The sequence below is a fragment of the Gopherus evgoodei genome, chromosome 11, assembly GCF_007399415.2.
Source record: "Gopherus evgoodei ecotype Sinaloan lineage chromosome 11, rGopEvg1_v1.p, whole genome shotgun sequence".
Taxonomy (NCBI): domain Eukaryota; kingdom Metazoa; phylum Chordata; order Testudines; family Testudinidae; genus Gopherus; species Gopherus evgoodei.
In genome coordinates this window covers 61,352,338-61,379,735 of record NC_044332.1, presented here as the reverse complement: position 1 = coordinate 61,379,735, position 27,398 = coordinate 61,352,338, and the positions used below count along the sequence as shown (strand labels likewise).

Below are 27,398 nucleotides of genomic sequence, written 5' to 3'. Positions count from 1 at the left end.
CTACGCCTATTTTTTTGTTCTGAAGTTATGCAGTCATCGGTGGGGTTGGTAGAGGGACAGGAGGCTGGAAGTAGTTGGGCAAGGGGACTGGGAGCTGGTGAGGGAAATGGGGGTGGATAGCAGAACAGGTAGCTATTTGGCTTGGGAAGGGATCAGTGCAATTAGATGAGGAGCTGTGTGGGGAGACTGGGACTAGAAGAGAGTGTGGGGAAGCGGGGGAAGAGGCATCCGTCTATAAGCAGGGTGTGAGGGAAGAACTGGAATTGGTTAGGCAAAGAAACTGGGCAAGGAGCCATGGAAGGAGGAAAAGGGGGCAAGGAGTTGGGGGAGGAGTAGACTGAAATTGGATGAGAGTCTCAGAAAGAGATTAAGACTGGAAATCGGTGGGGGAGAGGGAGAGACAGGAGGCAGGAGAGGGGAACTGGGATTGGCTGGGCAAGGAGACTGGGATTGCATGTGGAGAAGGGGAGAGGTTGGGAGTGGAGGGGGAGATTGGGACTTGGACATCAAGCTCAGAGGGGAAGACTAGGACTAGGTAATCAAGGAGAATAGGACAGGGGCAAGGAGCTAGGGGTGGGGAAGATATAGGACTGGGATAGGTTGGAAGAGATGTGGACAGTTAGGGGGAATGGGCAAAAGGGTCTGTGCCCACTAGAGAACACTCCTGTCCAGAGATGGAACAGAACCCAAGATTTCTGAGGGCTTGTCTACATCAGAAAGTTGCAGCGCTGGTGAGGGAGTTACAGCGCTGCAACTTTGAAGGTGTACACATCTGCAGGGCATCACCAGCGCTGCAACTCCCTGTTTGCAGCGCTGGCCGTACTCCCGTTTTGTCTCGGGTGTAGAGGATCCAGCGCTGGTGATCCAGCGCTGGTAATCCAATGTAGACACTTACCAGCGCTTTTCTTGACCTCCGTGGAAGGAGGAAGCCTCTGGTAATCAAGCTGGTCTCACTTTCCCGGTTTGCTCTCTCGTTCCCGGAACCCCGAGCAAGCAGGTCTCCTTCCCTGCGGTTTGCAGGGTGGCTCCGGGAACGCGAGAGCAAACCGCGGCGAAGCTGGTCTCCTTTCCCGGTTTGCTCTCTCGTTCCCCGAACCCCGAGCAAGCAGGTCTCCTTCCCTGCGGTTTGCAGGGTGGCTCCGGGAACACGAGAGCAAACCGCGGCGAAGCTGGTCTCCTTTCCCGGTTTGCTCTCTTGTTCCCCGAACCGCCGAGCAAGCGGTTCTCCTTCCCTGCGGTTTGCAGGGTGGCTCCGGGAACGCGAGAGCAAACCGCGGCGAAGCTGGTCTCCTTTCCCGGTTTGCTCTCTCGTTCCCCGAACCGCCGAGCAAGCGGTTCTCCTTCCCTGCGGTTTGCAGGGTGGCTCCGGGAACGCGAGAGCAAACCGCGGCGAAGCTGGTCTCCTTTCCCGGTTTGCTCTCTCGTTCCCCGAACCGCCGAGCAAGCGGTTCTCCTTCCCTGCGGTTTGCAGGGTGGCTCCGGGAACGCGAGAGCAAACCGCGGCGAAGCTGGTCTCCTTCCCCGGCTTGCTCTCTCGTTCCCGGAACCCCGAGCAAGCGGGTCTCCTTCCCTGCGGTTTGCAGGGTGGCTCCGGGAACGCGAGAGCAAACCGCGGCGAAGCTGGTCTCCTTCCCCGGCTTGCTCTCTCGTTCCCGGAACCCCGAGCAAGCAGGTCTCCTTCCCTGCGGTTTGCAGGGTGGCTCCGGGAACGCGAGAGCAAACCGCGGCGAAGCTGGTCTCCTTACCCGGCTTGCTCTCTCGTTCCCGGAACCCCGAGCAAGCAGGTCTCCTTCCCTGCGGTTTGCAGGGTGGCTCCGGGAACGCGAGAGCAAACCGCGGCGAAGCTGGTCTCCTTCCCCGGCTTGCTCTCTCGTTCCCGGAACCCCGAGCAAGCAGGTCTCCTTCCCTGCGGTTTGCAGGGTGGCTCCGGGAACGCGAGAGCAAACCGCGGCGAAGCTGGTCTCCTTTCCCGGTTTGCTCTCGCGTTCCCGGAACCCCCCTTGAAGCCGCCCAACAGCGCTGCAGTGTGGCCACATCTAACACCACTTGCAGCGCTGGTTGCTGTAAGTGTGGCCACTCTGCAGCGCTGGCCCTATACAGCTGTACTAATACAGCTGTAACAACCAGCGCTGCCAAATTTTAGATGTAGACATGACCTGAGTCTTCACCATTCTTCTTTTGTCAGCAAATATCTTTGAAACCCAGTGGTAAAGTGTATGCCTCATCCCCTTCTACTACTGGTCCACATAGAGGATGACAACCTACTACTTCTATCAGTTACTCCATTATCTCCAGTGCAGAAGTCTGGTTGGAGGATTTAAAGGTTCCAACTCTGTTGATGAACCATGTGGGTGTTGGTATGATGCCACATGATGAAATATCTGGTTTTTCAGTTTGCTTTTTTAAAAAATATAGGAAATCACACACAAACAAAACTGTACTACACAATCCTGATTTATCACCAGAGCTGGTCCACCTGTGCATTGAATGAGGCAGGGTTCCTGTGGGGAAAGTAGTTTGTGATCAAATAATGAAAGACTGTATCATAATGTATATCTACAGGAGGGTTGAATTAAGGTTTTAAAAGTAACCTTAATTTTGGTATTTCTTAACATCTTGCAACCATAACAGTGTTCTTTTACTGTAGATTTTTGTGCGTAAGCAATATACATTGTGATAGTAGAGATGCTGCTGTATGATGATACTCAGATTTGAATACGAAGTAATTTCTGAAGTTAAAACCCATTTGATTTCATGTATTCTTCTTTTTCTTCTAGTTTTTAATTTCAGTGATAGCAGGCACATCCTTCCTCAATCGTTTCAGAAAAAAATCTCTTATCTGCTTCAATGGGAGTTTGAGTAAAGACTTCAGGCTTGGCGCCTGCATAATACCCTTCAACTGACTGTGTGCTCTGTTGTGGGCAGCATTCATTATACTGGGGAAAGGGTTCACTGATATGATACATTTTATGCTTTTCCACAAAACATTCTACTATACGTTTTCCAAGTTGCAAAAATCTTTGTTTAAATAGTGTGTAACTCATTAAAGCAAGTAGGCTTCTGTAGTCAGACATGATATTTATTACCAGAACATTAAGTGTGTCATTATCTTTAATGAAGCAGACACGTTTATATAGAGTTTTAAAAGTCTAAAATACACATATATAAAGTTGAACGAATGTTGTGTTCTTGGAGGTGATGATTCAGTAGCACTGACTTGAACCAAGTCTTATGGATCTGATCCAGTAAGGGTCAGAGGGATCTTTAATAGGAGCGGAGTGTATGCATACTTACTAAGAGCCAGGTTCTATATGAACATTCTTCCCAATGTAATCTATCTCAGTCCTTGCCTGGAAAACTGATGAGTTTCAGTTTTGGCTGTGTTTCACAGAAAAAGACACCCCTTTTGTAATTGGGCTAATCAGCATGGTGATTTTTTTTCTGAAGTGTACAAATCAGCAAGGATTTGAGCCTACAGGATACTGATCACTCTTGCCCTGATCCAGCAAAGCATTTCTTTAAATGTATGAGTAATCCCATTGACTTCAATGTGGACTACTTGTGATCTTTAACTAAGTACCTATTTAGGTGCTTATTCATAGACTTATAGATTGCAAAGCCAGAAGGGTCCATTGTGATCAAGTAGTCCGATCTGCTACTTAACACAGGCCATAAACTGCATCCATAAATTTGTTCATCAAGCGCCTACCTTTTGTTTAAGCTATAGTATATCTTTTTGAAAGACTTCTAGGCTCTTTATCTAAAGACTTCATGTGATGAAAAATTCACCACATCCCAAGCAAGTTGTTCCAGTGGTTGCTGTTTAAATAAATAAATAAATAAATAAAAGGGCCTTGTTTCTACTCAGCATCCAACCACTGGACTTGTTGTGCCTTTTTCTGCTGTATTAAAGAACCCTCTACTATCAGAAATCTTGTTCACGTATAGCGACTTGTAGACCATAATCAAGTTACCTGTTCACCTTTCCTTATATGAACTAACAACATAGAGCTTCCTACATTCTCTCATTATAAGGCATGTTTTCCAGATCTTGAATCATTCTTGTAGCTCTTTTCTGACCCCTTTCCAGTTTTTCAACATCCTTTTTGAGAGTGGACTCTAGAATGGGACTTGGTTTTCCAGAAAGCATTTCAACACCCTACTCCTACTTCTTTTGTAAGGATCCCATTTGTCTTCTTAGCTACAGCACTGCACTGGATCTCTTGTTTCAGGAGAAACTACCATTTTCTTAAGTTCTTTTCAGTGTCATTGCATTCCAGGATGCTGCCTCCAGTTTTGTAAATCTGACATACGTTCTTTATTTCTAGATGGTATGACCTTGTGTTAGAATGAGGGTCGATGTAGAATCACCACACATTGGTTGCAATAATTTTTATGTTAGAAGGTTATTGTCTATAATTTTTAAAAACTCTGAGTATGTTTTCCTAGTGGCAGCTTGAGATCTATGGTATGTGTCCTGAATCCTCCCTCCTCCCATGATTATAACAAGTTTTGTTTCTCCACATTATAGATAGATGTTTAAGGAGCTACTCATCCCATTCTCTTGTTTGATTTGATGATCTGTAACAGACCCACCCCCAGTGCCCTAGCTTGTGATTTATCACTTAGAAAATTGATCCATAAGCATTCCGCGTTCTGTTCCACTGATGTGTTGATACCTGTCTCTGCTTTAGCGTATCTTTGATATAGAGTGGCACCTCTCCCTGCTTTGCAGGATCAAGCTTTCATTGTTTTACTAGTTGTAACCTCAGGTGGGATTTTAACCCAGATAGCTAATGCACTAACTGATGATGCCAACTATGCCTGGAAAACAAATGTTTGCTGCTTTTTTTCTTACAGACAATGCTACAGCAATTAAACAGTTCCGATATAGGATTATCATTCAGAACGCTGCCAATGGGGGACAGGACTGCCCGGACACCTTGTATGAAGAAAGAGAATGTGAAGATATTCCTGTCTGTCCAGTTTACAGGTTCTGTAAATAAGCAGCTAAGAATCTCTGACATTGAGTTTCTAGTTCTCCAGAAATACATTTTATATTTTAATTATGTGCAATTTATTTAATAATTTTTCATCACAAAAAATGCCATATAAATATTAGCTGTGTATAAACAAAAAATGCATTTTAGTAGAACTAATGTGTGATTTCATCAAAATGAGCCTCAGTGCAAACACCATCCTAAAAAGGCAACCATCTGTTTTAAAAATGGATGAAGAGGCATGAGAAAACAAATCACCCCAAATATATTTTAAATATCAGTTTAATCTAATGTGGGATCACAATCACTAACCTACCTTAATGATAATTGTATGGTTATTGCAGATACTCCACCGTCTTCTCTGCAGGTGCACACAGCTCACTGATTAATATGTATTTTTTAGTTTCTGAGTAGACAAATAGCACAACGAAGGAAACTATTTACCACTCCAGTAAAATTCTCTGGCCATGTGTGATGGTTTGGGTCACAGAAACCTCCTTAGGACTGCCACCTGATATGCTGAGACTACCTTTAAGCCTGTTTTCCCTGGCAGCTTGGGACTTCAATACCTTGCCTGGTTGTGCCAGACACGCTAGCCTGCTACACACACAGACCAAGGTCTGAACCACATCCCCCAGAAGCTGCAGGCTTAACTGAACACAGCTTAAGAAGTGCTCCTGTCTCCAACACCCAGATACCCAGTTCCCAGTGGGATCCAAACCCCAAATAAATCCATTTTACTCTGTATAAAGCTTACACAGGATAAGCTCATAAATTATTTGCCCTCTGTAATACTGATAGAGAGAGATGCACAGCTGTTTGCTCCTCTAGGAGCTCTGGGTTAATTAATAAGTAAAAAGAGATTTTATTAAATATAAAAAGTAGGATTTAAGTGGTTCCAAGTAATAACAGACAGAACAAAGTAAATTACCAAGCAAAATAAAACAAAAACATGCAAGCCTAAGCCTAATACAGTAGAAAACTAAATGCAGGTAAATCTCACCCTCAGAGATGTTCCAATAAGCTTCTTTGAGAGACTAGAATCCTTTCTAGTCTGGGTCCAGCAATCACTCACACGCCCGTAGTTACTGTCCTTTGTTCCAGTTCTTTCAGTCATCTCTTTGGAGTGGAGAGGCTGTGTCTTGAGCCAGCTGAAGACAAAATGGAGGGGTTCCCAGGGACTTATATAGTTTTTCTCTTGTGGGTGGAAACCCCTCTCTTCTCCTGTGTAAAATCCCTTCCACAAGATGGAGTTTTGCAGTCACCTGGGCAAGTCATATGTTATGAATGATTCAACGTTTTGCAGGCCGACACCATTGATTACATATTAGTTTGAACATTCCCAGGAAAGCTTAGATGTTGATTGGCATCTCCCAAGATCCATTGTTAGCTAAGTACTCCTAATTACTCACATAACCCCTTCACACTATGTTGACCAAATCTGCCTTATATACTTCCTACAGCAAACACTTTAAATACAAGCATAGAATCAACACTCATACCTTCAGATATAAAAATGATACATGCATACAAATAGGATTAATACATTCAGTAGAACATAACCTTTGCAAAGATCTGTTACGTAGCATATCTAGCTTAAAACATATTCCATTTATGTCATATTTATACTTATAAGCATATTTCTATAAAGCATTATGGGGTGCAATGTCACACCATGTTTTATACAGGTATTAGAAAATAGAGATCCATTATATCTTTGTATACAAACTTCTGAGTCCCAGATCACGACATTACAACATGTACTTGAAAAGAGTAAAAATGCATATAGCGACAAAGCTGCACATTCTGGTAGACATTATGCATACATGTTTCTAAGCAGCTGTAAAAATATATGGACAGATGCTCACTTGCATTCTTATATATCACACATTGTAACCCAGACAGCAGATTCCACAAAACATTAACTTTGTGAATAAGGATTTGCAGGAGAGGACTCTGATCAAGAAGTTACTGAAGTCAATGATAAGATTCCCATTGATTTCAGTAGACTTTGAAAAAGGCACTGAGACTGTTAATGAGAAAAGAACAAAGAAGGAAGATTGGAGGCTCATGTAGATTTTGTATAAGTTTAATATTAAATCTGACCTTAAGTTTGTAAAGTTTATTTGAGGAAAAATTACAACATTCTTGTAGTTTGTTTTTTACCCCTAAATTACTGATATGTACCGTGAACCTTCACTCCAGTGTGATTTTTTTTTTTTAAATTTGCTTCAGTGCTGTCTTCACTTCCAAGCAACCATAATAGCACACACCTCTTAACTCTTTGTTTATTATCATAGATGGAAGACCCATAAATGGAGTCACTGCATACTGGTGCCAGATTCTGTGAGACAGGGCATATTGGGAATCAATGAAGCATGTGGCCGTGGTTTGCAGTCGAGAGGTAAGCCTTTTTTCCCAGAAAGTTTTAATCTAAGATTTTCATTAATTCTCTCTTATTGATAGACTAGTGTATTTTATGTGCTTTCCATAGTTTGAAAAGTGTATTTTAATACAGAAAATTCACATTATTTTCATAGAGAATCCTTTGTTTTATTGATGTTGATGAGCAGACAGTGGAAATTTCCAGCTGTCAGATCCCTGTGTTTTGCTTAAAGATTCTGAAGGAGATTGTGAACTGATACAATAGTAACTTCCCTTGGCCACATAACACAGAGACAAATTTTGAAACAGTACAGGTATCTGGATTCAACAAAGGAAATAGGTATAACACCATTCAGAAAATGTATGCATGCATTATATTAACTACAGCTTTTCAAGAAAGCATTTCCCAGGCTTGGGAGCCTTTGCAGAAACAGGCTGTATATAGAATACTGATTTAACACTATGGGGATGATGAGTTTCAAATACCATACAATGAAATCCTGGGCAAGAAAAATGTCCACATGAAAAAGCTTTGCTCTGTGCTCAGAAGGCCTGAGGCAGACGAATGGAATCCTTGGAGCCTACCTGGGGTATATGCCGAAGGAGCTGTTTAACAGCCAGTACTACATGGTCCAAAGGGGAGATGAAGTTTCAGCCCATCGTTCCTTCTCTGTTTATTGTTTTGGGCGAGCATTGCAATTTGCTTCATCTTCAGCACTCTTTGTTCCTCACCTTGACACACTAGTTCCAAAGCAGGTATGGATCTGGACTCCATGGTACACAGGAAGCTGTAGGAACTCCCTCCATGTCTTCTCTGCTTCCTAGTTCAACACTTGGGCATGTATTGCAATTTGCTACATGTGAGGCTTTCCCTGATCGTGTAGATGTATAATATGCTTAGCCTTTGTGGTTCAGGGGAGAAATAAACAGAATTTGCTGGGTGTTTTATATTGTGCTGAATCTAGAAATGGTTGGTATTACTAATTTGATCAAATGTGTGCAGTAGAGAGTGGAACTTGGTAGAATCTATACTCTTTTACACATGCCAATTTGGAAACAAAGTGATTGGAGCTACTAGGTTTTAAAATAAAATGCTTGAAGGAGGGGCCTACTGAGTCTGGGGTGCATGAAGGGCAGAATGCTCAACATTCAGAGGTGTTGGTAATGAAATCTTTAAGGTAACCTTCTTTTGCCAGTTAAAAATAAAGTGGATGTGCTGTGGAAAGAGGTATACCTCAAAGCAGTCTTCTGGAGGTAAGAAAAGCCAGAAGGGGAAATGCTTTCTTATATCTAGGCTTGAAAAAAAACATTTGATATTTTCCATCAATTTTTATGTTTTTATAATTTCTGATGGAAAATATCAATGTTTATTTTTAAACATTTATTTCTAGTTTTATCTTACAGTTTTTACAGTTGTGCAAAATTATGGGTTTTAAGCATTTTAAAATGTATCTAGTTAATTTTCATAGCTGCAGGAAATTACAGGACAGTAATTAGTTAATGACAGTACATGCTGAGATTCAAAAAGTTATAAAGCTTTAACTGTTAAAAGCAACAGAGTCCTGTGGCACCTTAAAGACTAACAGATGTATTGGAGCCTAAGCTTTCAAGGGTGAATACCCACTTCGTCAGATGCATGTATGCTTTTTACAGATCCAAACTAACACGGCTACCTCTCTGATACTTAACTGTTAAAACACATTGTCAACATCTCATGTCAAAAAGTACAAAGTAAATATGCTTACATGAAACTCTACATTATCTAGCAGCATTTTTCTTACATTGCCTATCTGTAAATTTGGATTATTATTGAAGGATTATTTTTTGGTCAATTGTGAGTGAATGGTGAAATCAACTTTTACTGACATTTATTGATAAAAATCTTTTAATACGTTTACCTTATTTTGGTTATCAATAATTTACATGGGGCTGGATTTTCAATGGGACTATTTGAGATGTAAAGTACTGGTCAGTGTGGGAAAGAGAGTCAGACTCTGACCGTTGATGGTTAAGCACTTGGACAGTATAAAGATCCAATTATATTGAGAGTGTGAGTGCAAAAATCTGGACTGGTTCCTGGATAGTGGCTAAGAGATTTGACTGTTCTTGGTCAGCTGAGAAAACAATACGAATTTTAACTAAATATTTATTTTTATTGGGAAAATCTTATTCTTTAGGTATCTTAAGCTACAGGGAATGTGACATAACAATTTACTCCTTTATAGGATTAGAAATCTTTTTTAATGATAAACTATATTTGCTGCATAATCTGGGAACAAAGGAAAGGAAAGTGAAGCCCTGCTAGTGTGTGGGCTACAAATGGAATAAAAGGTGGTGTTTTTTAAACTGCTGTTGAAAACTGAAAATACAGTTGACTAAGAGGTTTTGACCGTATGACCTTCCATGGGAGGTTTCCAAAGAGGGCTCAATAAATTGAAGTGTCATCCTCATATTTATTTCCCATTCTCTGTGTGAACTGAAGACAATCTTTTTGTTCTAATAGTGCACAAACTTTCTATGAACTTCACTACCAAAATTCAGAGCATATTAAAAAAAGTCCAGTACTTGCTTTTGCTCCGGGAAAAGCTCTCATACTTTAAAATAGAGGGCTTTTTGCTCTGCACCTCTGGAGGAAAATCCTAAACCCAGGCAAGGAACCTGATAACATAGTGGGGTTAAGCAAAGTGTTGCTGATAAAATATCAGAATCCAATCAGATCTAATTTTCTCTATTTTTCCATAGCTTTGCTTTTAACTCTAGTTTTCGTAACAGCTTCTTAATCCTGTGATATGCTAGAGCCAAACTATTATGCATTATTGGTTGGCAGAGACACTGGGAATGAGTGAGTTTTGCAGGAAAGGGAATTTTGGGGTGGAACCACTGTGAAGAGAATCTTGGGATGTTTCCTGCAGGCTAGGGTGCAGTGCTCTGTCACATTAGGCCCCTCCCCTGGTTTTTGCTCCAACTGCTGCTAAGAGGGAAGGCACCAGCTTGTCAGTAGCTTATCTTAGAGAGCTTAAAGGGAAGAGAAACCCAGTGGGCAGTCGCGCTCTCTCTGGTGGGGAAACCTTAAGAAAAAGCTGCTGCTGTCCTGCTGCCTTATTCTGCTGCCACCTGCCACATCTGCAGGGACATGTACAGATGGCAGCTGCAGCTGCCTTGCTGCTTAGGAAAGGGGATGTCCCCTCATTTACACCTTCCCTCAGCAACAAAGTAGTCACCGGTTTTGGAGCTCCTGAAGTTGAACTTGAACAAGGGTCCATAAGTATTTAGACATCTGACCCCAGCCTCACTTCAATAAACAAATCTCATGGAGGATCTTGAACTCTGGCATATCAGCAAGGGGTGGCAGACCACAGATATATCTTGACCTGCTACATTCAGATTCCCCAAGCATGAGTCCACATACCAAATAGCAGCACCATACTTCTCACTGATTAGCTTCCTTACAGCAGCTGTAGAGGAGAGGCCAGATTTTTAAAGCTGAAGCAGTTTGCATGACATTGCAGCATATTTATCCAAGATGTACTTATGCTCCAAAGAATGCTTATGTGAATTTCTTTCATCTCTCTTTTCCTAAGTAACCATTATTTTCCTTGTGCCAGTTGAAAGAAGCGGTCTCAACACATATTAGAGCATCAGGTTTCAGAAACTTTCCAATTTGCTGCCCAGGCTCTGCTGTCCATATCCTGCCTAGATAAGAGGATTTCAGTCTTCGGGCCTGTCAGACCTGGCAAATTACAGGAGCAATAAATGCATACCAATTATGTGTAATAAAATAAAAATCATTTTTAAAAGATGTGTTTATATTTAACTTCTCTTCCCCCACCCCTTTCTCCCCCTCATATGTATTTTATAGCCCTCAAATATCCATTCCCATCTATGGACCAGATTCTGATACCCTTTCATATGTTCTATAGCACCTTACTCCATGAACGATCTCAGTGAAATCACTTCTGGAGTCAGATGCTACTCACCATGAGTTAGAACAGAATCTGGCTCTGATTAATGTACAGACATTTGGCAATCTTCTATATGCTATATGTTGCACTTCTAATGATTGGGTTTTTAGTAATGATAATTTATAAGGTGTGGTTAAGCTACCTATAATGAGGTATTGCTTTGTTAAATAACAAATCTTTTATTCATATCCCATACATTGCCTTCTGTAGAGTGATTTAGTTACAAAAGAAAATGTCAGGGAGGTAGGGAAAAACAGTTAGCTATACCTAAAGCTAAAAAAAAATACTTGTCATTTAAACTTCATTAAGAAATGATTTGCAAGAAGCCCCCTGAGATAAGGCATTTCAGAAGGAAAGAGGTTAGAGACTTTTCTGTTACTTGACAGTGACATAAACAACATTTCCAAGAATAAATGAAGAGCTCTACAAGATTTTGTTTTGCTGTATAACTGTCTCTGCTCGACAAGTGACTAATTTACTAAAAAGTGTCAAGACTGAGAAAATTGCTTCTGCTTTAGATGCCCTTCACTGACTACTGCTCTCTGATGTCTGTGATGGAGGATCCTCAAGAAATGGCCTCTTACCTCAACTCCAACATAATCAAGTTGCCTTGGAAATTTAGATTGGGGTGGGCAGAGTGTTGCTCATTATAAGGGATTGGTGGTATTTAATTAGTGGATGCATAACCTATATTATAAAAGCTTCTTTGAAGTCTTTTTTTCAAAAGCCATTGGTTGAAGTAAATATTCATGTATGACAGAATGTAATGAGGTTCCACTTAAAAAAAACTAGTCATGAAAATACTGTGGTAACAAACCATTTTCCCTTCATGGAAATAATACCTATTATTGCATTTCACACACTGGCATATTCTAGAAGCATCCTACTTTTCTCCCTTGTTTACTTCCAATCTCACGTTTGTTTGCCATATCCTGGCAAAGCCTCGGGACGGAAGACCACATATTCTGATCCTCCCCCACCAATTGCCAGAGGCTCTTCTGAAGGAAAGCAAAAACATCTCTTTAGAGAAACCTCATTTATTGATTTAGATATTAGCAAAATAAAAGGACCCAGTGTGCAGGATTCGGAAGCCACCCTTGATTAGCTCGGAAACCTTAATAAACAAACTAACAAAGAACTGCTCCAAGCTCCTACAGACAAGGAAAACAGTTCCCCAGGCATTCCTCTTTCCCTAGAAACTGCCCTTTTTTATACTCTTGACTTCACCGGACCTGAATATTAATGAAATGCTGCAATCATTAGTGGAGCATGCCGTAGTGGGACCCATTTATAACCTCTCAACTCATCTCAACTGAAATCCTTCTTTCCTGCATGTGAAGCTCTCCTATCTTGTTGGCCAAATTGCTGCTGCTTCTCTTCATTAAGGTTAATAAAGATGTGTCTGTGTGGTGGGAGGGGGGGACATGAAGGGCATCTGTTGGGTTTCAGAATGGTCTGTACTGCCCATCACACCTCCCTGAGCCAAGGAGGTCTGCATACATGTAGGTTCTGCTGTAGCCACTGGGCAGAAGATGTTGTTTGAGAGAGAATCAAAGTAGTGCCTCCTCTTCAAGGACAGAGCAGTCTGTCTTGCATCATTTCCAGTCTTTTTCATTTGAGGAGCAAGAGAGAAACTCTTGATCTTCTGTGTGGTGGACAATGTGTTAACAGTTGGCCGCTTGGCTGTCTTCCCTCTCTCTCTCTGAAATTCTAATGGTTTGCTTACCCTCCCAGCAGAGCAGCCTATTTGGGCAAAACAATGCACAGATGAGTTTAGAACCTGTCCCCTCACTTTTTTCAAACCATTTGTAAAGAGGTAAGCTGGGGCTCATGTCTCTCTGGGGTGGCGGGGAACCACACCGCCTCACTAAACTTGGGAAGATGTCTTGTGGGGAATTAGTTCAGCTGCAGGAGTCTTCCTCAATGGCCTTTGTAAGGGCAGAAACAAACACCACAAGCCCAGGCCCTAAGTCAGGGCAGGGCAATGGTGGGTCAGGCACTCAGGCCCTCAGGCAGGGGCTGAGCAACAACAGTATATAAACAGTAGGCCCAGGCCCTAGTTTCCAAAGGGCCTTGGAGAGGGGGAGACTGCCACCCACGAGTTGGGTGGCAGGGGACACACAGACCCTCCCACTCCACTGCGCCCCAGCCTTGGGCTCTAGCAGCTGCAGAAGACCCGCTGCTGTGTCAGTGGGGATCCTGGCTGCAACCCACTGATGTGGTTCTGGCAACGCTGCAGCCAGACTAGGGTCGGCTGCCCCCAGGCTACTTCCAAACTCCCCCTCTTGAAGTACCTGAGTTGGGGTGGTGTCCTCAGGGGGGGTCCAGCATCATGGGTTACTCGCAATAGCTGGTGAGGAGTAGACGTGGCAACGCCTCCTGGTAGCTGGCGCAGGGCAGTCCTCGAGTTTACTGCAGGCTGCTGGGGTTTCCCAATCGCGAGCTAGGCTGGAGGCGTCTGGCTTCCCCAGCGGTTGCTCTCTCAGTGAGCTCTGAGGACGGGCCTTTGTACTTCCGGAGCAATGTGTGATCCTTTGGGAGCGGGCTCAGAGCTCCCTGGCTCTGCTGACTCTGGTTTCCAGAGGGACTCATCTCTCTCCAGGATGGCAGGGAACCACACAGCCTCACTACACCACTGTTTTGGCAGCACCTTTAGGTACCTAGCATGTTAAGAGTTAAAAGTTAGATATAGGCCATTTTGATAAAAAGGTTGTGTTTAAATGGATAATATAGAAATCGGAATCCATTGAAGAGAATATAAGACTCACTGAAGAGAATATAAGAATATTCTGTCTCTTTCCGTGCAGGTTTCAGGCTCCAGTTGGTAACTTTTGTAGTATGTGCAAGTATGTTGTACATATGGTGGTTTTAGACTGATGCACAGATTTAAAATTGATCATTATGGTGGGGAAAAAAAATCAACAGTCTGGCATCTCAGTTTCTAGTGGTTGTGTGTTTAAATGCAGTGATTGTTTCAGGAAAATCTCATAGTCTAAAATATATACCAAATTGTCTCTAGAGATATAGTTTGTAATAAAGCAGTGAGGTAAATCAGTATTCTAAAACTAAATAAGACAAAAGAGAGAATTCTTGCATTGTCTATGAATGTAGCATTCAGAAATGTGCTCACATTCCATATACAATTTAAAGTTATCCAGTGCATTATCAAGTTGTAGCATAGTAAAGACAATATAACTTATCATTGTTTCTATTAGAATTACTTTGTGGTAACCCAGTTATAATGAGATGTGTCATCACAATGCATCAACATTGTCATTTTTGTTTTGCTTGTAAAATAATTATCAGACACTGCTTATTAGTGGTTAGACGTGCAGTTAATGTAATCGCTGATTAGCTGAATGAAAAGACTTATTAATTGTAAACTTCAGCTGTGAAATATTGCAGATTGTTTTTCACAGAACCGTTGATTTCAAGAGGCACATATCTGAATTCTGGCTAATGACAATGTGATAGTTTTAGTTTATATTGAATAAGTTTATGGCAGAAAATTTGGCAAAAATACCGACCTTATAATTAAATTTGACAGTGGTATTATAGGTATTTGGTAATACAATCCTGTGTATAATTCTTTCCTGTTGTCAGTGACTTCCCTCTAATGATTAGCTCCCTCTAAAAACTCCTTAGGTTTTAAATAAGAACATTGGTACAATAAGGACCTTATATTTAGCTGTGCTGTGGGTTTCACAACTGTCACTGGGTCTGATCATGTTTCCAGCTGGAGTTTTGACATTAAGGTGGTGCCCATAATTTTTAGTAAGTATTAAGGTTTCCCAACACCTCTCAAACCCTAACATAGGAGCCACTAAATTTGGAAACACAATTTTTTTTGGTCTTCAATGATATGCCATCAGTGGAACAATATCTGAAATTTGTATGCTTCACTGTTACCTGAACTGGTCAGCAATTGGCTCTGTGTGTGAGAGAGAGAGATGCAGTTAGTACACAGATCAGCTGACTCAACACAATGGTTCAGTGATTTTTTGGAGCCACCGAACCGTCTCCTATCACTGAGAGGAGAAACACAGGGCAGTGCTGCCAAAACTCATCCAAACCATGAGAAAATGGAAGAGAGGAGGACTGTGAAGAACCTCATTGCTATGTAGGGGTGTGTGAGGTGGGGGGATTTCTGTGTTTAGGTGGAGGGATGTGGGAATCTCTTCTGTCTTGGAAGATGGAGAATGTATAGCAACATTTCTTGGGGTCCAAAGTTAGGGGTCATTCCACGTCTTGAATCTCACCATCAGGAAAATATTGGACTCAGGTATCTGGCAATTGGCAAGCATGTGGGGCTTGAGTCCCACTCCCTCTGCTGTACACATTGCCTTAGGAGGCTAGCTAGTGCAGAAACACTGCTCTAGCATGTGACAGCATTAGTAACGAGGACTTGAAAAACAAACTATAGAAAAAATAAGTTTGCAGGGTTAGGTCAGGAGTAGTGTCTGACGTGTATATTTGGGAGGAGGGGTGAAAGTCCACCCAGGATCTGGATCAACACTTTGCGGGGCAGCCCTGAAATTTGCTGCCTGAGAATCTTGTTTCGTCTGAATTCTCCCACACAAGAAAGGTAAGGTTATATTTTATATCACTGTCAAATTATTCATTAATGTTTGTGACTTGATAAATTTGAATGAATTTTTACAAGTGTAACTGCTCTAATATGTTGTAAATTCATGAGACTTGTATACTTTGTATTTTTGCTGTCTTCTTGTTAATAATATCATGCTTAACTACTCCTTTCCTATCATTCTCTTTTGGACCCTACCCCCCTTCCATCTTTTATTTGTACAAAAGTTTTGGGATTCTGTGCCTTTTAACTGTTCTTCTAGATGAGGCCACAAGTAACCCTATCATCCCAGCCTGCACAGTTTATCAACCTCTCCTTCATTCTAGTGTCTTTTATTTCACCTTTCTTTTCCGGCAACGTAGTTACAACAAAGAAATCCTTTTTTTACACCCAGACATATACACCTCTATTTATACCCAGTGGCTCACATGTAAATGAAAATATGGTAAATTGGCCGCTTTTAAAAAATTAAATAAAACTTCAACCAAACAAATAATTATTTTGTTAGATTGCATTTTATTTATGTATATATCTATGTTGATCCAAAATGACTAATAATTATAAACGTAGTACTGCAGCAAAACTCTCTGTAAGACAATCCAAATGAAACAAATGACTGTAACAAACACATGACAAGGATACCAGTAATAAGCTCATGTGGTTTATACAGGTTTCCTGATGGTTCCAATTTAGTAAGTAACAAAAATCAGCTACCCCTGACTGATGCACAACAAAATGAGCACTGATATGTAGGTGTCAGAGCAGAGTTGGTCTTGAGGAAGCATTTATAGGAAGTCAGAGTAGTGGACTAATGTTATATAATATTGTAGGACATTAATACACATCAGAAAAAAACAGCCATCTGCTTGAATTACAGAAGTACTATAAAAGCACTAAAAGTACAACAACAACAACAACAAACCCTTGAAATAAATTCCATCTATTATTGGAAGGCTGTAATTTTAACTAAACTAAAGTAGCATTACTCTGTTACAACAAATTTGAAATTGAAATGAATTTCTACAGTTGAGGAAGACTAGGAATACTGATCTATCCTTACCAGCAAGGTGTCAGTAGTGGTGCTTCTGTAGTACACTTTTCTCTCATTTCTCTAAGTACTTCTTCTCATGCAGTGAGGTTAAATGTGATAGTCTGTAAGGCGCTCAGCTACTATAGTGGCGTTATCTAGATAGCTATTGAGTGACAGAACAAAAAGGAGTCCATCTTCTTCATTACTTCTGTCATAAACAGATAGTTAAGGGTTGATGTCTCTTTTACCTATAAAAGGTTAAGAAGCTCAGTAAACCTGGCTGACACCTGACCAGAGGATCAATAGGGGGACAAGATACTTTCAAATCTTGGTGGAAGGAAGTCTTTGTTTGTGCTTTTTGTTTGGGGGATTGTTCGCTCTTGGGACTAAGAGGGATCAGACATACATCTAGGCTCTCCAAATCTTTCTGAATCAGTCTTTCATGTTTCAAAATTGTAAGTAATAGCCAGGCAAGGCGGATTAGTCTTATGTTTGTTTTCTCAACTTGTGAGTGTTTCTTTTTGCTGGAAGGATTTTTACCTCTTTTTGCTGTAACTTTGAATTTAAGGCTGGGCGGGGTCCCTCTGGTCTATATGAATCTGAATACCCTGTAAAGCATTTTCCATCCTGATTTTACAGAAATAATTTTTACCTTTTCTTTCTTTAATTAAAAATTAAAAGGGAATTGGGTCTGAACTCACCAGGGATTGGTGTGGGGGGAGAAGAGGGGGGATGGTTAATTCCTCCTTGTTTTAAGATCCAAGGAGTTTAAATCTGTGTTCACCAGGGAATTGGTGAAGCCTCTCAAGGCAACCCAGGGAGGGGAAAGTCTGGGCGGGGGGGGCGGGACAGGGAGTGCGCCAGACACTGAATTTCTGGCTGGTGGCAGCGTTACCAGATCTCAGCTAGTAATTAAGCTTAGAAGTGTTCATGCAGGTCCCCACTTTTGTACTCTAAAATTCAAAGTGGGGAAAGAAACCTTGACAACTTCCTTTACGATTTTCATTTCTTGCAGATCAATTAAGTGTTAATTGAGTATCATTAACCTGCATTCCCATCCAATGATACTCCCACTTTTTTATCTAGCTACTTAGTATTACTTTTCCCTCTAAATCATGATGAGCACCTTGGACCAAATTGAAACCATAAATGTTTCCCGTAAAAAATTTCCACACATTGTTTACCCATAGAGTATGAAATTTTTTTATACATAGTTGGGATAGAATTTTCAACGTACCTAAGTCTCATTTCAAAAGTGAAATAGGCATTTAGGAGTCTAAGTCTTGTTGGCTTTTGATAACACTTAGGCCCCTAAGTCACTTAGATGCAACTGAAAATTTTACCCTAGGCCTGATCTGCTCTTTCTGTAAATTTCTGTATCATCTGTTAATATAAAATAAGTTTAAAATCTTTAGAATATAAAATAATCCTGTATCTATAATCAAGACCTTTCAAAATACCAACACACACACACACACACACACACTCTCTTTCTCTCACTCTCTCACTCTAGATCAGTTTGACTATGACATGGATTTTAAATTTGGATTCGATTCTGACAAAATCTCCTCAGTTTTTGGCAACCTTGAGAGAAAATCTTACAAGAAGAAAAAACAAGGAAGAAAGAGGAGAGGGTATTGGAAGTAAAGAGGAGAAGGAGGAGGTCTTGCTAGAATGATTGTCACTTTTTTGCTCATACTGAGCCTCAGTTGTGAGAATTCCAAATTTGCGGGGAAGAGGAAAAGAGATTTTTGAGGCAGAAAGATATTGTTGTAATTATGTCTATTAAAAACTGCTTGGGGTTTGGGAATGTTTGAATCAGTCCTGGGAAAATAGATTGGGGGTAGAAAGCAAGTGAGTCAATATAAGGTGCAATAGATGAAATGGTTCTGAGGTTTTTTGGCTGCCTCTAAGATTTTTGGCAGCTAAAACACTTAGCTTTACAGGGAAGGGATACAAAAATACAATCCCAATACAATTTCTTAAAACTCATCCAAAAATTTGACATAATATTTTGGTAATGCATGCGTTACATGTAGCACACATGGTGGCATGGTGTGGTACAAAGGGGTTTTATCAGCTCTAGCTGCAAATCACACCAGCGTAACTCTCTTGTGTTTTGCCCCATGCAGTTTTCCTCCAATCCTATCTTACTTCTATCTCCCTCTCTCCATGTACTAGATAGCATGGGAGGAGTGGAGATGCACACACATGTGTGTGTATAAAATTCACAGTTTGAGGTTAGGTAATGGAGTTGTGCATGGAAATTAATTGTCATCATTACTGTGCCATGCTATTGATCTCCTAGTGTTGTGTTCTTGCAGAACAATTTTTTTCTTCACTTTGATTTTAGTTGATGGGTCAAAGTGAAGAAAGATTTATTATGATTTCTCATCACACCTTGTGCACAAAAGAGCTCTTTCTTAGGAAGGAAACTTTAGCAGGTATCAGAAGCAAGATATTTAGCAGTGCTGTCACAATTCCCTTCTCTTTCTGTGGTTAGTCCAGCTTCCACCACAAATAATTATAGTGGTGTCAGTATTTCAGAGGCTGTCAAAGAAACAGTGTATCTCTTTTTTATAGGTCCTAACCACTAGCAAGAGAGAACCCAGCTCATTGCAGTCATTGTCCCTTTCTGCCACCACCACAAACTGAGAGATTCTTTATAAGAATTTATCCTGACAGTAATCTGTACAGTGATACATTTTATTCAAAGGCAATTTAGCAATCTGAAGGGGTTTTCTGTAAAATACAGATGATAAAGGCCATGTCAGATAAAATTATACATATTTGATTTCCTGCAGTAACTGGCAATTTATTCCACTCAGACAAGCAAACAAGAAGGTTTCCTAACATGACGTTTTACAATGTACTCCTTGTATTTGGAAAACAAAAAAAAGTACCAAACTAGTGCTAGGTACAGCTTTTATTTTCTATGCAAAAAATCTTGATCAGGTATAAAAGCCTTTGGAAGTCAGAAGGCTTAAACACAGAAAACATATATTACAATACGTTTACCAATACAGGGATTGATAAAAGATCAAAATAATGAAGAGCAGAGCAATGGAACATCATTAGGAACAGGGGAGGAGGGGAAGGCACTAGATCAATAGGAAATGGCTCAATCACCTCAGCCAACAGAGCCTTGCTGTCCGACGTGCACAATTTATAAAAACCACTAGAGCATTTCAATCATAAAAGCCCAATATGGTCTGACAGTGCACAGATTGTATTTAACAAGGATGCAGAAAGAGTAAAGACCATCTTAGCTGAAGGAAACTCCTCTTTAAATTTAAAGGGAGATAGATTTTCATTTTGTCTTTCATCCCCCCTGGTTAAGTTCAGCTCTCTTCAGTCCCCCCTGGATTTCTTTAATCTGACCTGTAGTGTACATGGGCTAAGCAATTATCTATAGTGGATGCCATATTTTTGGTCCTTTTCCAAATGATGGATCATCATTAAACAGACAATGAAAGAAGCCCAAGGAGGATCAAACTGTGCTGGGACTTACTGGGGACAATGAGAAACATAATAAAGAGCAATGTCTCCCCACAAACTGAAGGCAGGTGCTGTCAGTTCTGAATTCCTTTACAGTTGTTCAGAGACACATTGTCTTCTAAAGATTTAAAGATCACAGCTACGCAGGGGTGGCCCGTCCATATAGGCAAACTAGGCAATTACCTAGGGTGCCAAGTTAAATGGGGCACCAAATTCGAGGAAAAACATCAAATAAAAAAATGAAAAAGATGAAAAAAACAAAATAACGAAGATGTTATTTCAATTCCCGTGTGTGTATGGAGGGAATATGAATTATAATTTTTCTCTAAATTTCTGAGAATTTATTAATATGTCAAATCTTTTATTTACTGCAAAAATAAATAATATATTAGCAAATTTTTTTTTAATTTGCGATATAGGGTCAAGATGACCCACTCTGCAATTTTGATAAGCAATAACTCAGCCACAATGATATACATCCACCAGCGGCAAGAGCTGCAATACTAGTGACACCTAACTTGAATATACATTGAGATTGCATAGCTGGAAGTTCATGTACAGCAGAGATATTGCGAGTTGATACATGTCAAACAGACATTTTAACACACGTTGCAGGTAAATGGTTAAGAATCGAGCGAATGCTGTGGAAAATTGTGTTTCTTGGTGCCAAAAAATAAAGAATAACTTCTTTCAGCATTATAAACCCAAAATGTGGTATCTTTAAGCATTATTTAACCTTAGCATTATTATCGGGCTGTATAATTATGAATTTTTCTTTGTTATAACTGGTTCACATGTAATAAATAAGGTCCATAAAAGAAAAGTAACAACATTAACGCTTAATAGACTACTAAAGTGATGATGTCACACTCCAATCTGGTAACTATGAGGAAGGGAATTACTTTCCAAACAACCAGTGTCAGTTTATAATGTCGGTGTCGGTTTATAATGTCGGTGTCGGGTTATAACGTCGAAAAAGGTAATTTTGTTTCCATGTAAATGCTCTAACTAACTATTTTAATAGGTTAGTGAGCGTAAGTTACTAATCATTGAACCTTTAAGCAGTGAAAAGACATGTTGGGATGGCTGCAGTGTGGTTTAAATCGCCAACCATGTGGTGTGTCAGCCATCCTTAATGCTATAATGCTTGCAGTCAGGAGCACAGTACATAATATTCAAAAGCCTCATGGAAGAAAGAGGAAAAAGTAAACCCTCAGGATCTGAGTATCATAAATGAAAGGCTGAGAAGGAAAAGGACTAGGGAAAACAGCAAGGATCCTTCCTGAAATATCTTCTCTTTAATCCAAATAAAGATGGAAGCAGTTCACGGCATCCAGATGAAGGAATTTTACTTGGAGAGGAGGTTAGCTCACATCATGGAAGCAGTTTGGAACATCCAGATGAAGGTATATTACTTTGAGATGAGGGTAGCTCACATCCACAAAAAAAGCAATTTGGAAACTCAAGAATGGAAACTTACTTCTAGATGAAGGCAGCTCACATCATCAGACTGATATGGAAGCGGATAAAATTTATTCACCTTCAGAGACACATGCAGAAATTACTGTTTATACTCGTTCATAAGCCAATTTTTTTTTAGTAAAAAAGGGAAGCACCAGAGAAGGGAGTCAGCTTATGAACGGGTATAGAGTGGTGGAGGTGGGACATAGCCCCTCCCCCCAACAGAGGGAGCAAGGAGAGGCAGCACAGCCAGCAGAGCCAGAAGGGAAGAGGCGGGGCCAGAGTCTCTCCGCTTCTGGCCACTCTGCTCTCCCCTCAGCCTCCAAAGCAGCTGCAGCTCTGGGGCTGGCAGGCTGCAGCCGTGCCGCTCTGCCCTGCCCCCCAGAGCAAGCTGTGGCCATGCTGCTTGGCCCGCCGAAGCATGTTGCCGCTGTGCCACCTGGCCCAGCCCGCTGGAACATTCTGTGGCTGCGCCACTTGGTCTGGCCCGCCGGAGCAGGCTGCAGCCGGGCTGCCCAGCCTGCCGGAGCAGCTCCAGCCAGGCCAGAGACATTTTCCCCTGGCCCTCCCCAGATAAGGTGGGTTGGGATGGGATGGGGAGAGTGTGAGGGTCCCGGGCTAGGGGTGGGGTCATGTGGGGGATGGTCACAGGGATTACTTCCTTGACTCTCAGCTTCTCCCCCACAAAAAATTTCCCCACCAGTTGCTGTCCCAGCCCATCAGGGTAAGCAGCTGGCAGGCTGGGACACTTTTGTTTACTTAGGTTTACCTCCACGACTGCGGACGCTCAAGGTAAACAAACCATCTCGGCCCACCAGCGGCTTATCCTGATGGCTCGGGAGCCAAAGTTTGCTGACCCCTGAATTATAGGGTTGGCTTATGAACGGGTTATAAAAAATTTCCATTTTTACTTCTCCATCTTCGGGGGGTCAGCTTATAAAATGAACCTGCTTATGATTAAGTATATACGGTAAATGAAGTAGAAGGAAGAAAGGATGAGGAAGTTACAAACAAGTTGCAGTGTAGGGACCCAGCTTCATGGCCCAGATGTGATGGCAGTGTGTGGGAAATTCTCATGGAACATGGACCCAAACAGTTCATGAATTTCCCTTCCCTAAGGATGGAAATAAAAGAAAATTCTCTGCTCAGCATTGCAAGAGGAAACTCATTAATGGGGAAGAAATTCATCGAAACTGGTTACAATATTCAGTGTCAAAGGACTCTGTGTTTTGCTTTTGCAGCAGGTTGTTTAGAAATCAAGCAAGTGTTATATCACTTACTGAAAATGGTTTGAAGGACTGGAAATACATAGCTTCAATTCTCTCTTCACATGAAAGAAGTACAGAACATTTGGAATGTTTTCAAAATTGGAAAGAACTTGAATTACAATTGAAAAAAGGAAAAACTATTGATGAAGAAAATTTGTGTGATCAAGGAAAAAGAAGAGTATTGGCAACAAATATTAGAGTGCCTGATTGCTTTAATGAGAGTTCTCAGTGGGCAAAATTTAGCATTCCATGGCCATGGTAGAAATGAAATATTATACACTCCAGGTAATGGAAGCTTTTAAAAATTTGCTGAATATCTAGCTTTGTTTGATCCAGTCGTGAAGGATCATGAAACACAGGTTCATTACTTAGGAAAAAATATGCAGAATGAACTGATTCAAATCCTAGCAAATGCCATTAAAAAGAAAATTGTAGAAGCTGCCCATTCTGCAAAGTACTTTTCAATAATACTGGATTGTACACCAGATATGAGTCATGTTGAACAAATGACGATGATCATTCATTTTGTGGCTATGGAAAAGTCTGCAGATGAAGATAATGTTGAAGTGCTCATCAAGGAACATTTTTTAGGTTTCGTACCACTGAAGGAGACAACTGCTGCATTTATGACTGAAACTATTCAAGAAGAGCTTGAAACAATGTCACTATCTGTTGAAAACTTACGTGGCAAAGGCTATGATAATGGGAGTAATATGAAGGATAAAGACAATGGCATGCAAGGGAGAATGATGGAAATCAATCCTAGGGACTTGTTCGTTCCTTGCAGTGTGCATTCTCTGAGTTTGGTTGTCAGTGATGCTGCTAGATGCTGTTTGGAGGCAAGCCGTTTCTTTGATCTGGTGCAGCGTGTTTGTATTTTTCTCAGGCTCAACACGCCATTGGGAGATTCTGACTCGCCATGTGAAGTCTCTTACTGTGAAACCACTTAGTAAGACAAGATGAGAGAGTCGCACTGATGCTTTGAAACCTCTTCTCTCTAAGCTTGGAAACATTTGAAATTTCTGATACTACCTTTACTGGATCATCCGGCAATGTGGCGTTCAGATGCAGAAGCTCTTGCAAATAGCCTTTCCAAGTTCAAATTTGTGACTTCACTCATTTTGTGGTATAATATCCTTTTTGAAATTAACCTCACTAATAAGCAGCTTCAGGAAAAGAACTTGAACAGACATTCTGCTATTCAAAAACTGCAGCAAACTAAAAATATTCTGGAGGAATTCAGAAGTGATGAAGGGTTTGAAAGAACACTGGTAGAGTCTCATGAGCTTACTGAACTGTCCACAGGGAGCTCCTCTGGCAGCTGATGTTAGAGCTCTGTGTGCAGAGTGTTATAACTGGGCCCAGTGCCCCATTGTATGGACATCAGTTGGAAGTGGACCCAATTGCTGGGGCCCATGTCCTGCCGAACCAGCGGAGTCTAGGTAGAGTCTGCCCATTGATTTTTAGCTCTGAGTCTCTAGGATACACTCCCCTGTTCAGATTTCTCATCTAAGCCCTTTCTTGGGCCCTGGAAGGCCTCCATCCAGCTGTTCTGGACTCCAGACTTAGTGTCTGTGTCTCCTGAGCACCCACAGTCACTTAACCATGCTCCCCCAGAACTTCACCTAGGCTAGAGGCACTCTGGACTTGTAGTTTAACCCCTTTGGGGCAAAGGAACACAGGCTTAGAAAAGGAATTTCACACCCACAGAAACTTTACTCTTAAAAACACTGGAGAGTTAAAACAAAAAAAGTTCCGAAACACACCCTACCCTAGTCTGAGCTTACCCCTTCTGTGAAGTCTGAGGGTCACCAGTCTTTCAGGCTGGGCTGAGTCCCCCTTGTCTTCTGCAAGTCCTTCATAGGTGTGGTGACGCTCAGCACACTGCAGAACCCCACTATTCAATAGGACCCCTCTTTCTGTGCCATGTACTCAAACTGAGAAGATCCAGCCCCACCAGTTGTGCTGGCTCCTGCATGATGCTGTGTAGAAAACCCATTGTTCCATGGGGGTGAGCCAGCAGTTGAAATGCCTTCGACGCAGATGACTCCAGATGGCAGTCTTGATGGCTCCTCAGATAATCTTGGAAGGAGGTGTTACACGCCTTTACTGGGCAAGGCAGCTGTTCGGAATGCAGTAGGACAGGCTGCCCTCAGGCAAGTTTAGACATGTTCAATACATAATACAAACTGCAGTTCATAATAAGATGCAGACATATCCCCCTTTGTCACACAGGGCACTTAGAGAATCTGGCCCATTTTAATGCAGAATTTTACAATTATGTGAAAAGGGCATGGAGTACTTGTAGCACCTTAGAGACTAACAAATTTATTTGGGCAAAAGCTTTCATGGGCTAAAACTCACTTCACTGGGTGCATGCAGTGGAAAATACAGTAGGAAGATGTATATACATAGAACGTGAAAAAATGGGTATTGCCTTACCAACGCTAATGAGACTAGTTAAGGTGGGCTATTATCAGCAGGAGAAAAAAAAAACTTTTGTAGTGATAATTAGGATCCTGAAGTGTAAGGGTATATAACCCTTAATTAGAACATCTGACCATTACATGAGATATTATATGTACGAATGTCTGATCCTGTCTTTTTTTTTTTACCAAGTGCTTGGCCTCAATTATATTTGGTAGCAATGAGTTCCATAGGTTAATTATGCACCGTGTAAACAAGTATTTTGTGTCAATTTTAAATTTTTGCTGCTTTACTATTTAATTGAATGTTCCTTTGCTATGAGAAATTGAGAGCCCAATTTGCTCTCAACAAATCTCTTTCAAATGTCATTGTCTTATCCCTTCTTATTCATCTCCTCTGTATTCTAAACAGTTCCAACCTCTTCAGTGTATTGTACAATACTGTACTCATTCATTTATTTTGCTTTTTTAGAATTTTAATGGAACATTATGTGTCTAATATCAAAAGCAGAGCTAATTGATGCCAGAATCATTCTAACTGGTCATAAAATTTGTCACATATTTATGTTTGTTTAGGTTTCGATTTCCATTACCATGCATTTCCTAGAAAAATGGCTTTAATCAAAACTTTACCTCAAAATGGCCACTAAGAACAAGAAACCTTAAGCCTGACCACAGATGAGGAAGTTTAGACAAAGGATCGCTACAATTGTCATTTTGCCAGATTTGAAACTGCAGAGATTTTTGCTCCAACAAGTTGCCAGAATGATTTTCCTTTCTCTTTTCATAATGATCTCACTTAAACAGAATGCACAAATTCTGGGGAACTCCAGAAATACTAATCATAGATATAGAGGGGTTTCGCTATCTGAAAAGGTTGAAGAACTTGTATTTATGCACCTTCGGAACAAAAAGCAATAGGTGATTTATTGTTGCAGTGTGGAAGTACCAATATTAGGGTAACTAGGCAACAGCAAAAAAACACATGAATATTCCTAGTGTGAAATCCTGACTCTGTTGAAGTCAGTGGGTGTTAGGGATTTCACCCCTACGTTTTTTTTTAACTGTGGGGTAAATAAACACAGAAGCTTTTATGGAAATGTGGGATTCGATCCTTAACACTATAATTTTGTTCACAGCACACTGACAACGAGGTTCTGGGGAGGGATTTTCCTCTGAGGAGCCCTGGCAAAGATTTGTTTCTGTATTTCCCCTGCTTTTGTAGCATTGATCAGGGAACATCTGTTAGGATCAGTTTCTTGAGATGGGTGTGATGATGGAGAGGAGAAAAGGTCTGTGTTTTGATGGTACTTGGCCATTGCTGCCTTTATCTTCTGGATTTAACTGTATTCTTTGTGCAGAGTTTCCAGTTCCCTTTTAGAGATTACCAAAGTGGAAATTACATGGGTGTGTTCTTTGCAAGTAATGTACTTATTTATACGGCTTTTCTATTTTTTAAAATAGTGTTTTAGTTGTAACGTATCCTGGTATTATAAGACTGAATTTAATGCATAGACATATTTTGAAGCTCTTAATCCATTCACTAAGTGCCAATTCAGTTTTTTGGCAGGGAATTATTGCATTTGCTTTCTTCAGATAAGCACATACTGCTACTCTACATTACTGCTAGCACTCTAGAGTAATGCTGCCTATTATCTAGTGTTGCTAACTGGAATTCCTCAGCCACAATATTTATTTAATATGACCCTCACAAAGTTGCTAAATATTTCTTGATACCATATTCGTAACATGTGAAATTGTATGTTTATGTTCTTGAAATAGC

At 41.0% G+C, this 27,398-nt stretch overlaps 1 protein-coding gene across 2 annotated transcripts in view; it reads left to right on the top strand.

The window, feature by feature from the left end:
- Positions 1-27,398, top strand: part of THSD7B (thrombospondin type 1 domain containing 7B) — a 529,845-nt gene that overhangs the window by 300,640 nt on the left and 201,807 nt on the right. For both annotated transcript variants that reach the window (XM_030580720.1, XM_030580719.1), the window contains exons 11-12: positions 4,861-4,993; positions 7,301-7,404. In XM_030580720.1, the coding sequence (XP_030436580.1) occupies positions 4,861-4,993; positions 7,301-7,404 (237 nt within the window). The remainder of the gene's footprint in view (positions 1-4,860; positions 4,994-7,300; positions 7,405-27,398) is intronic.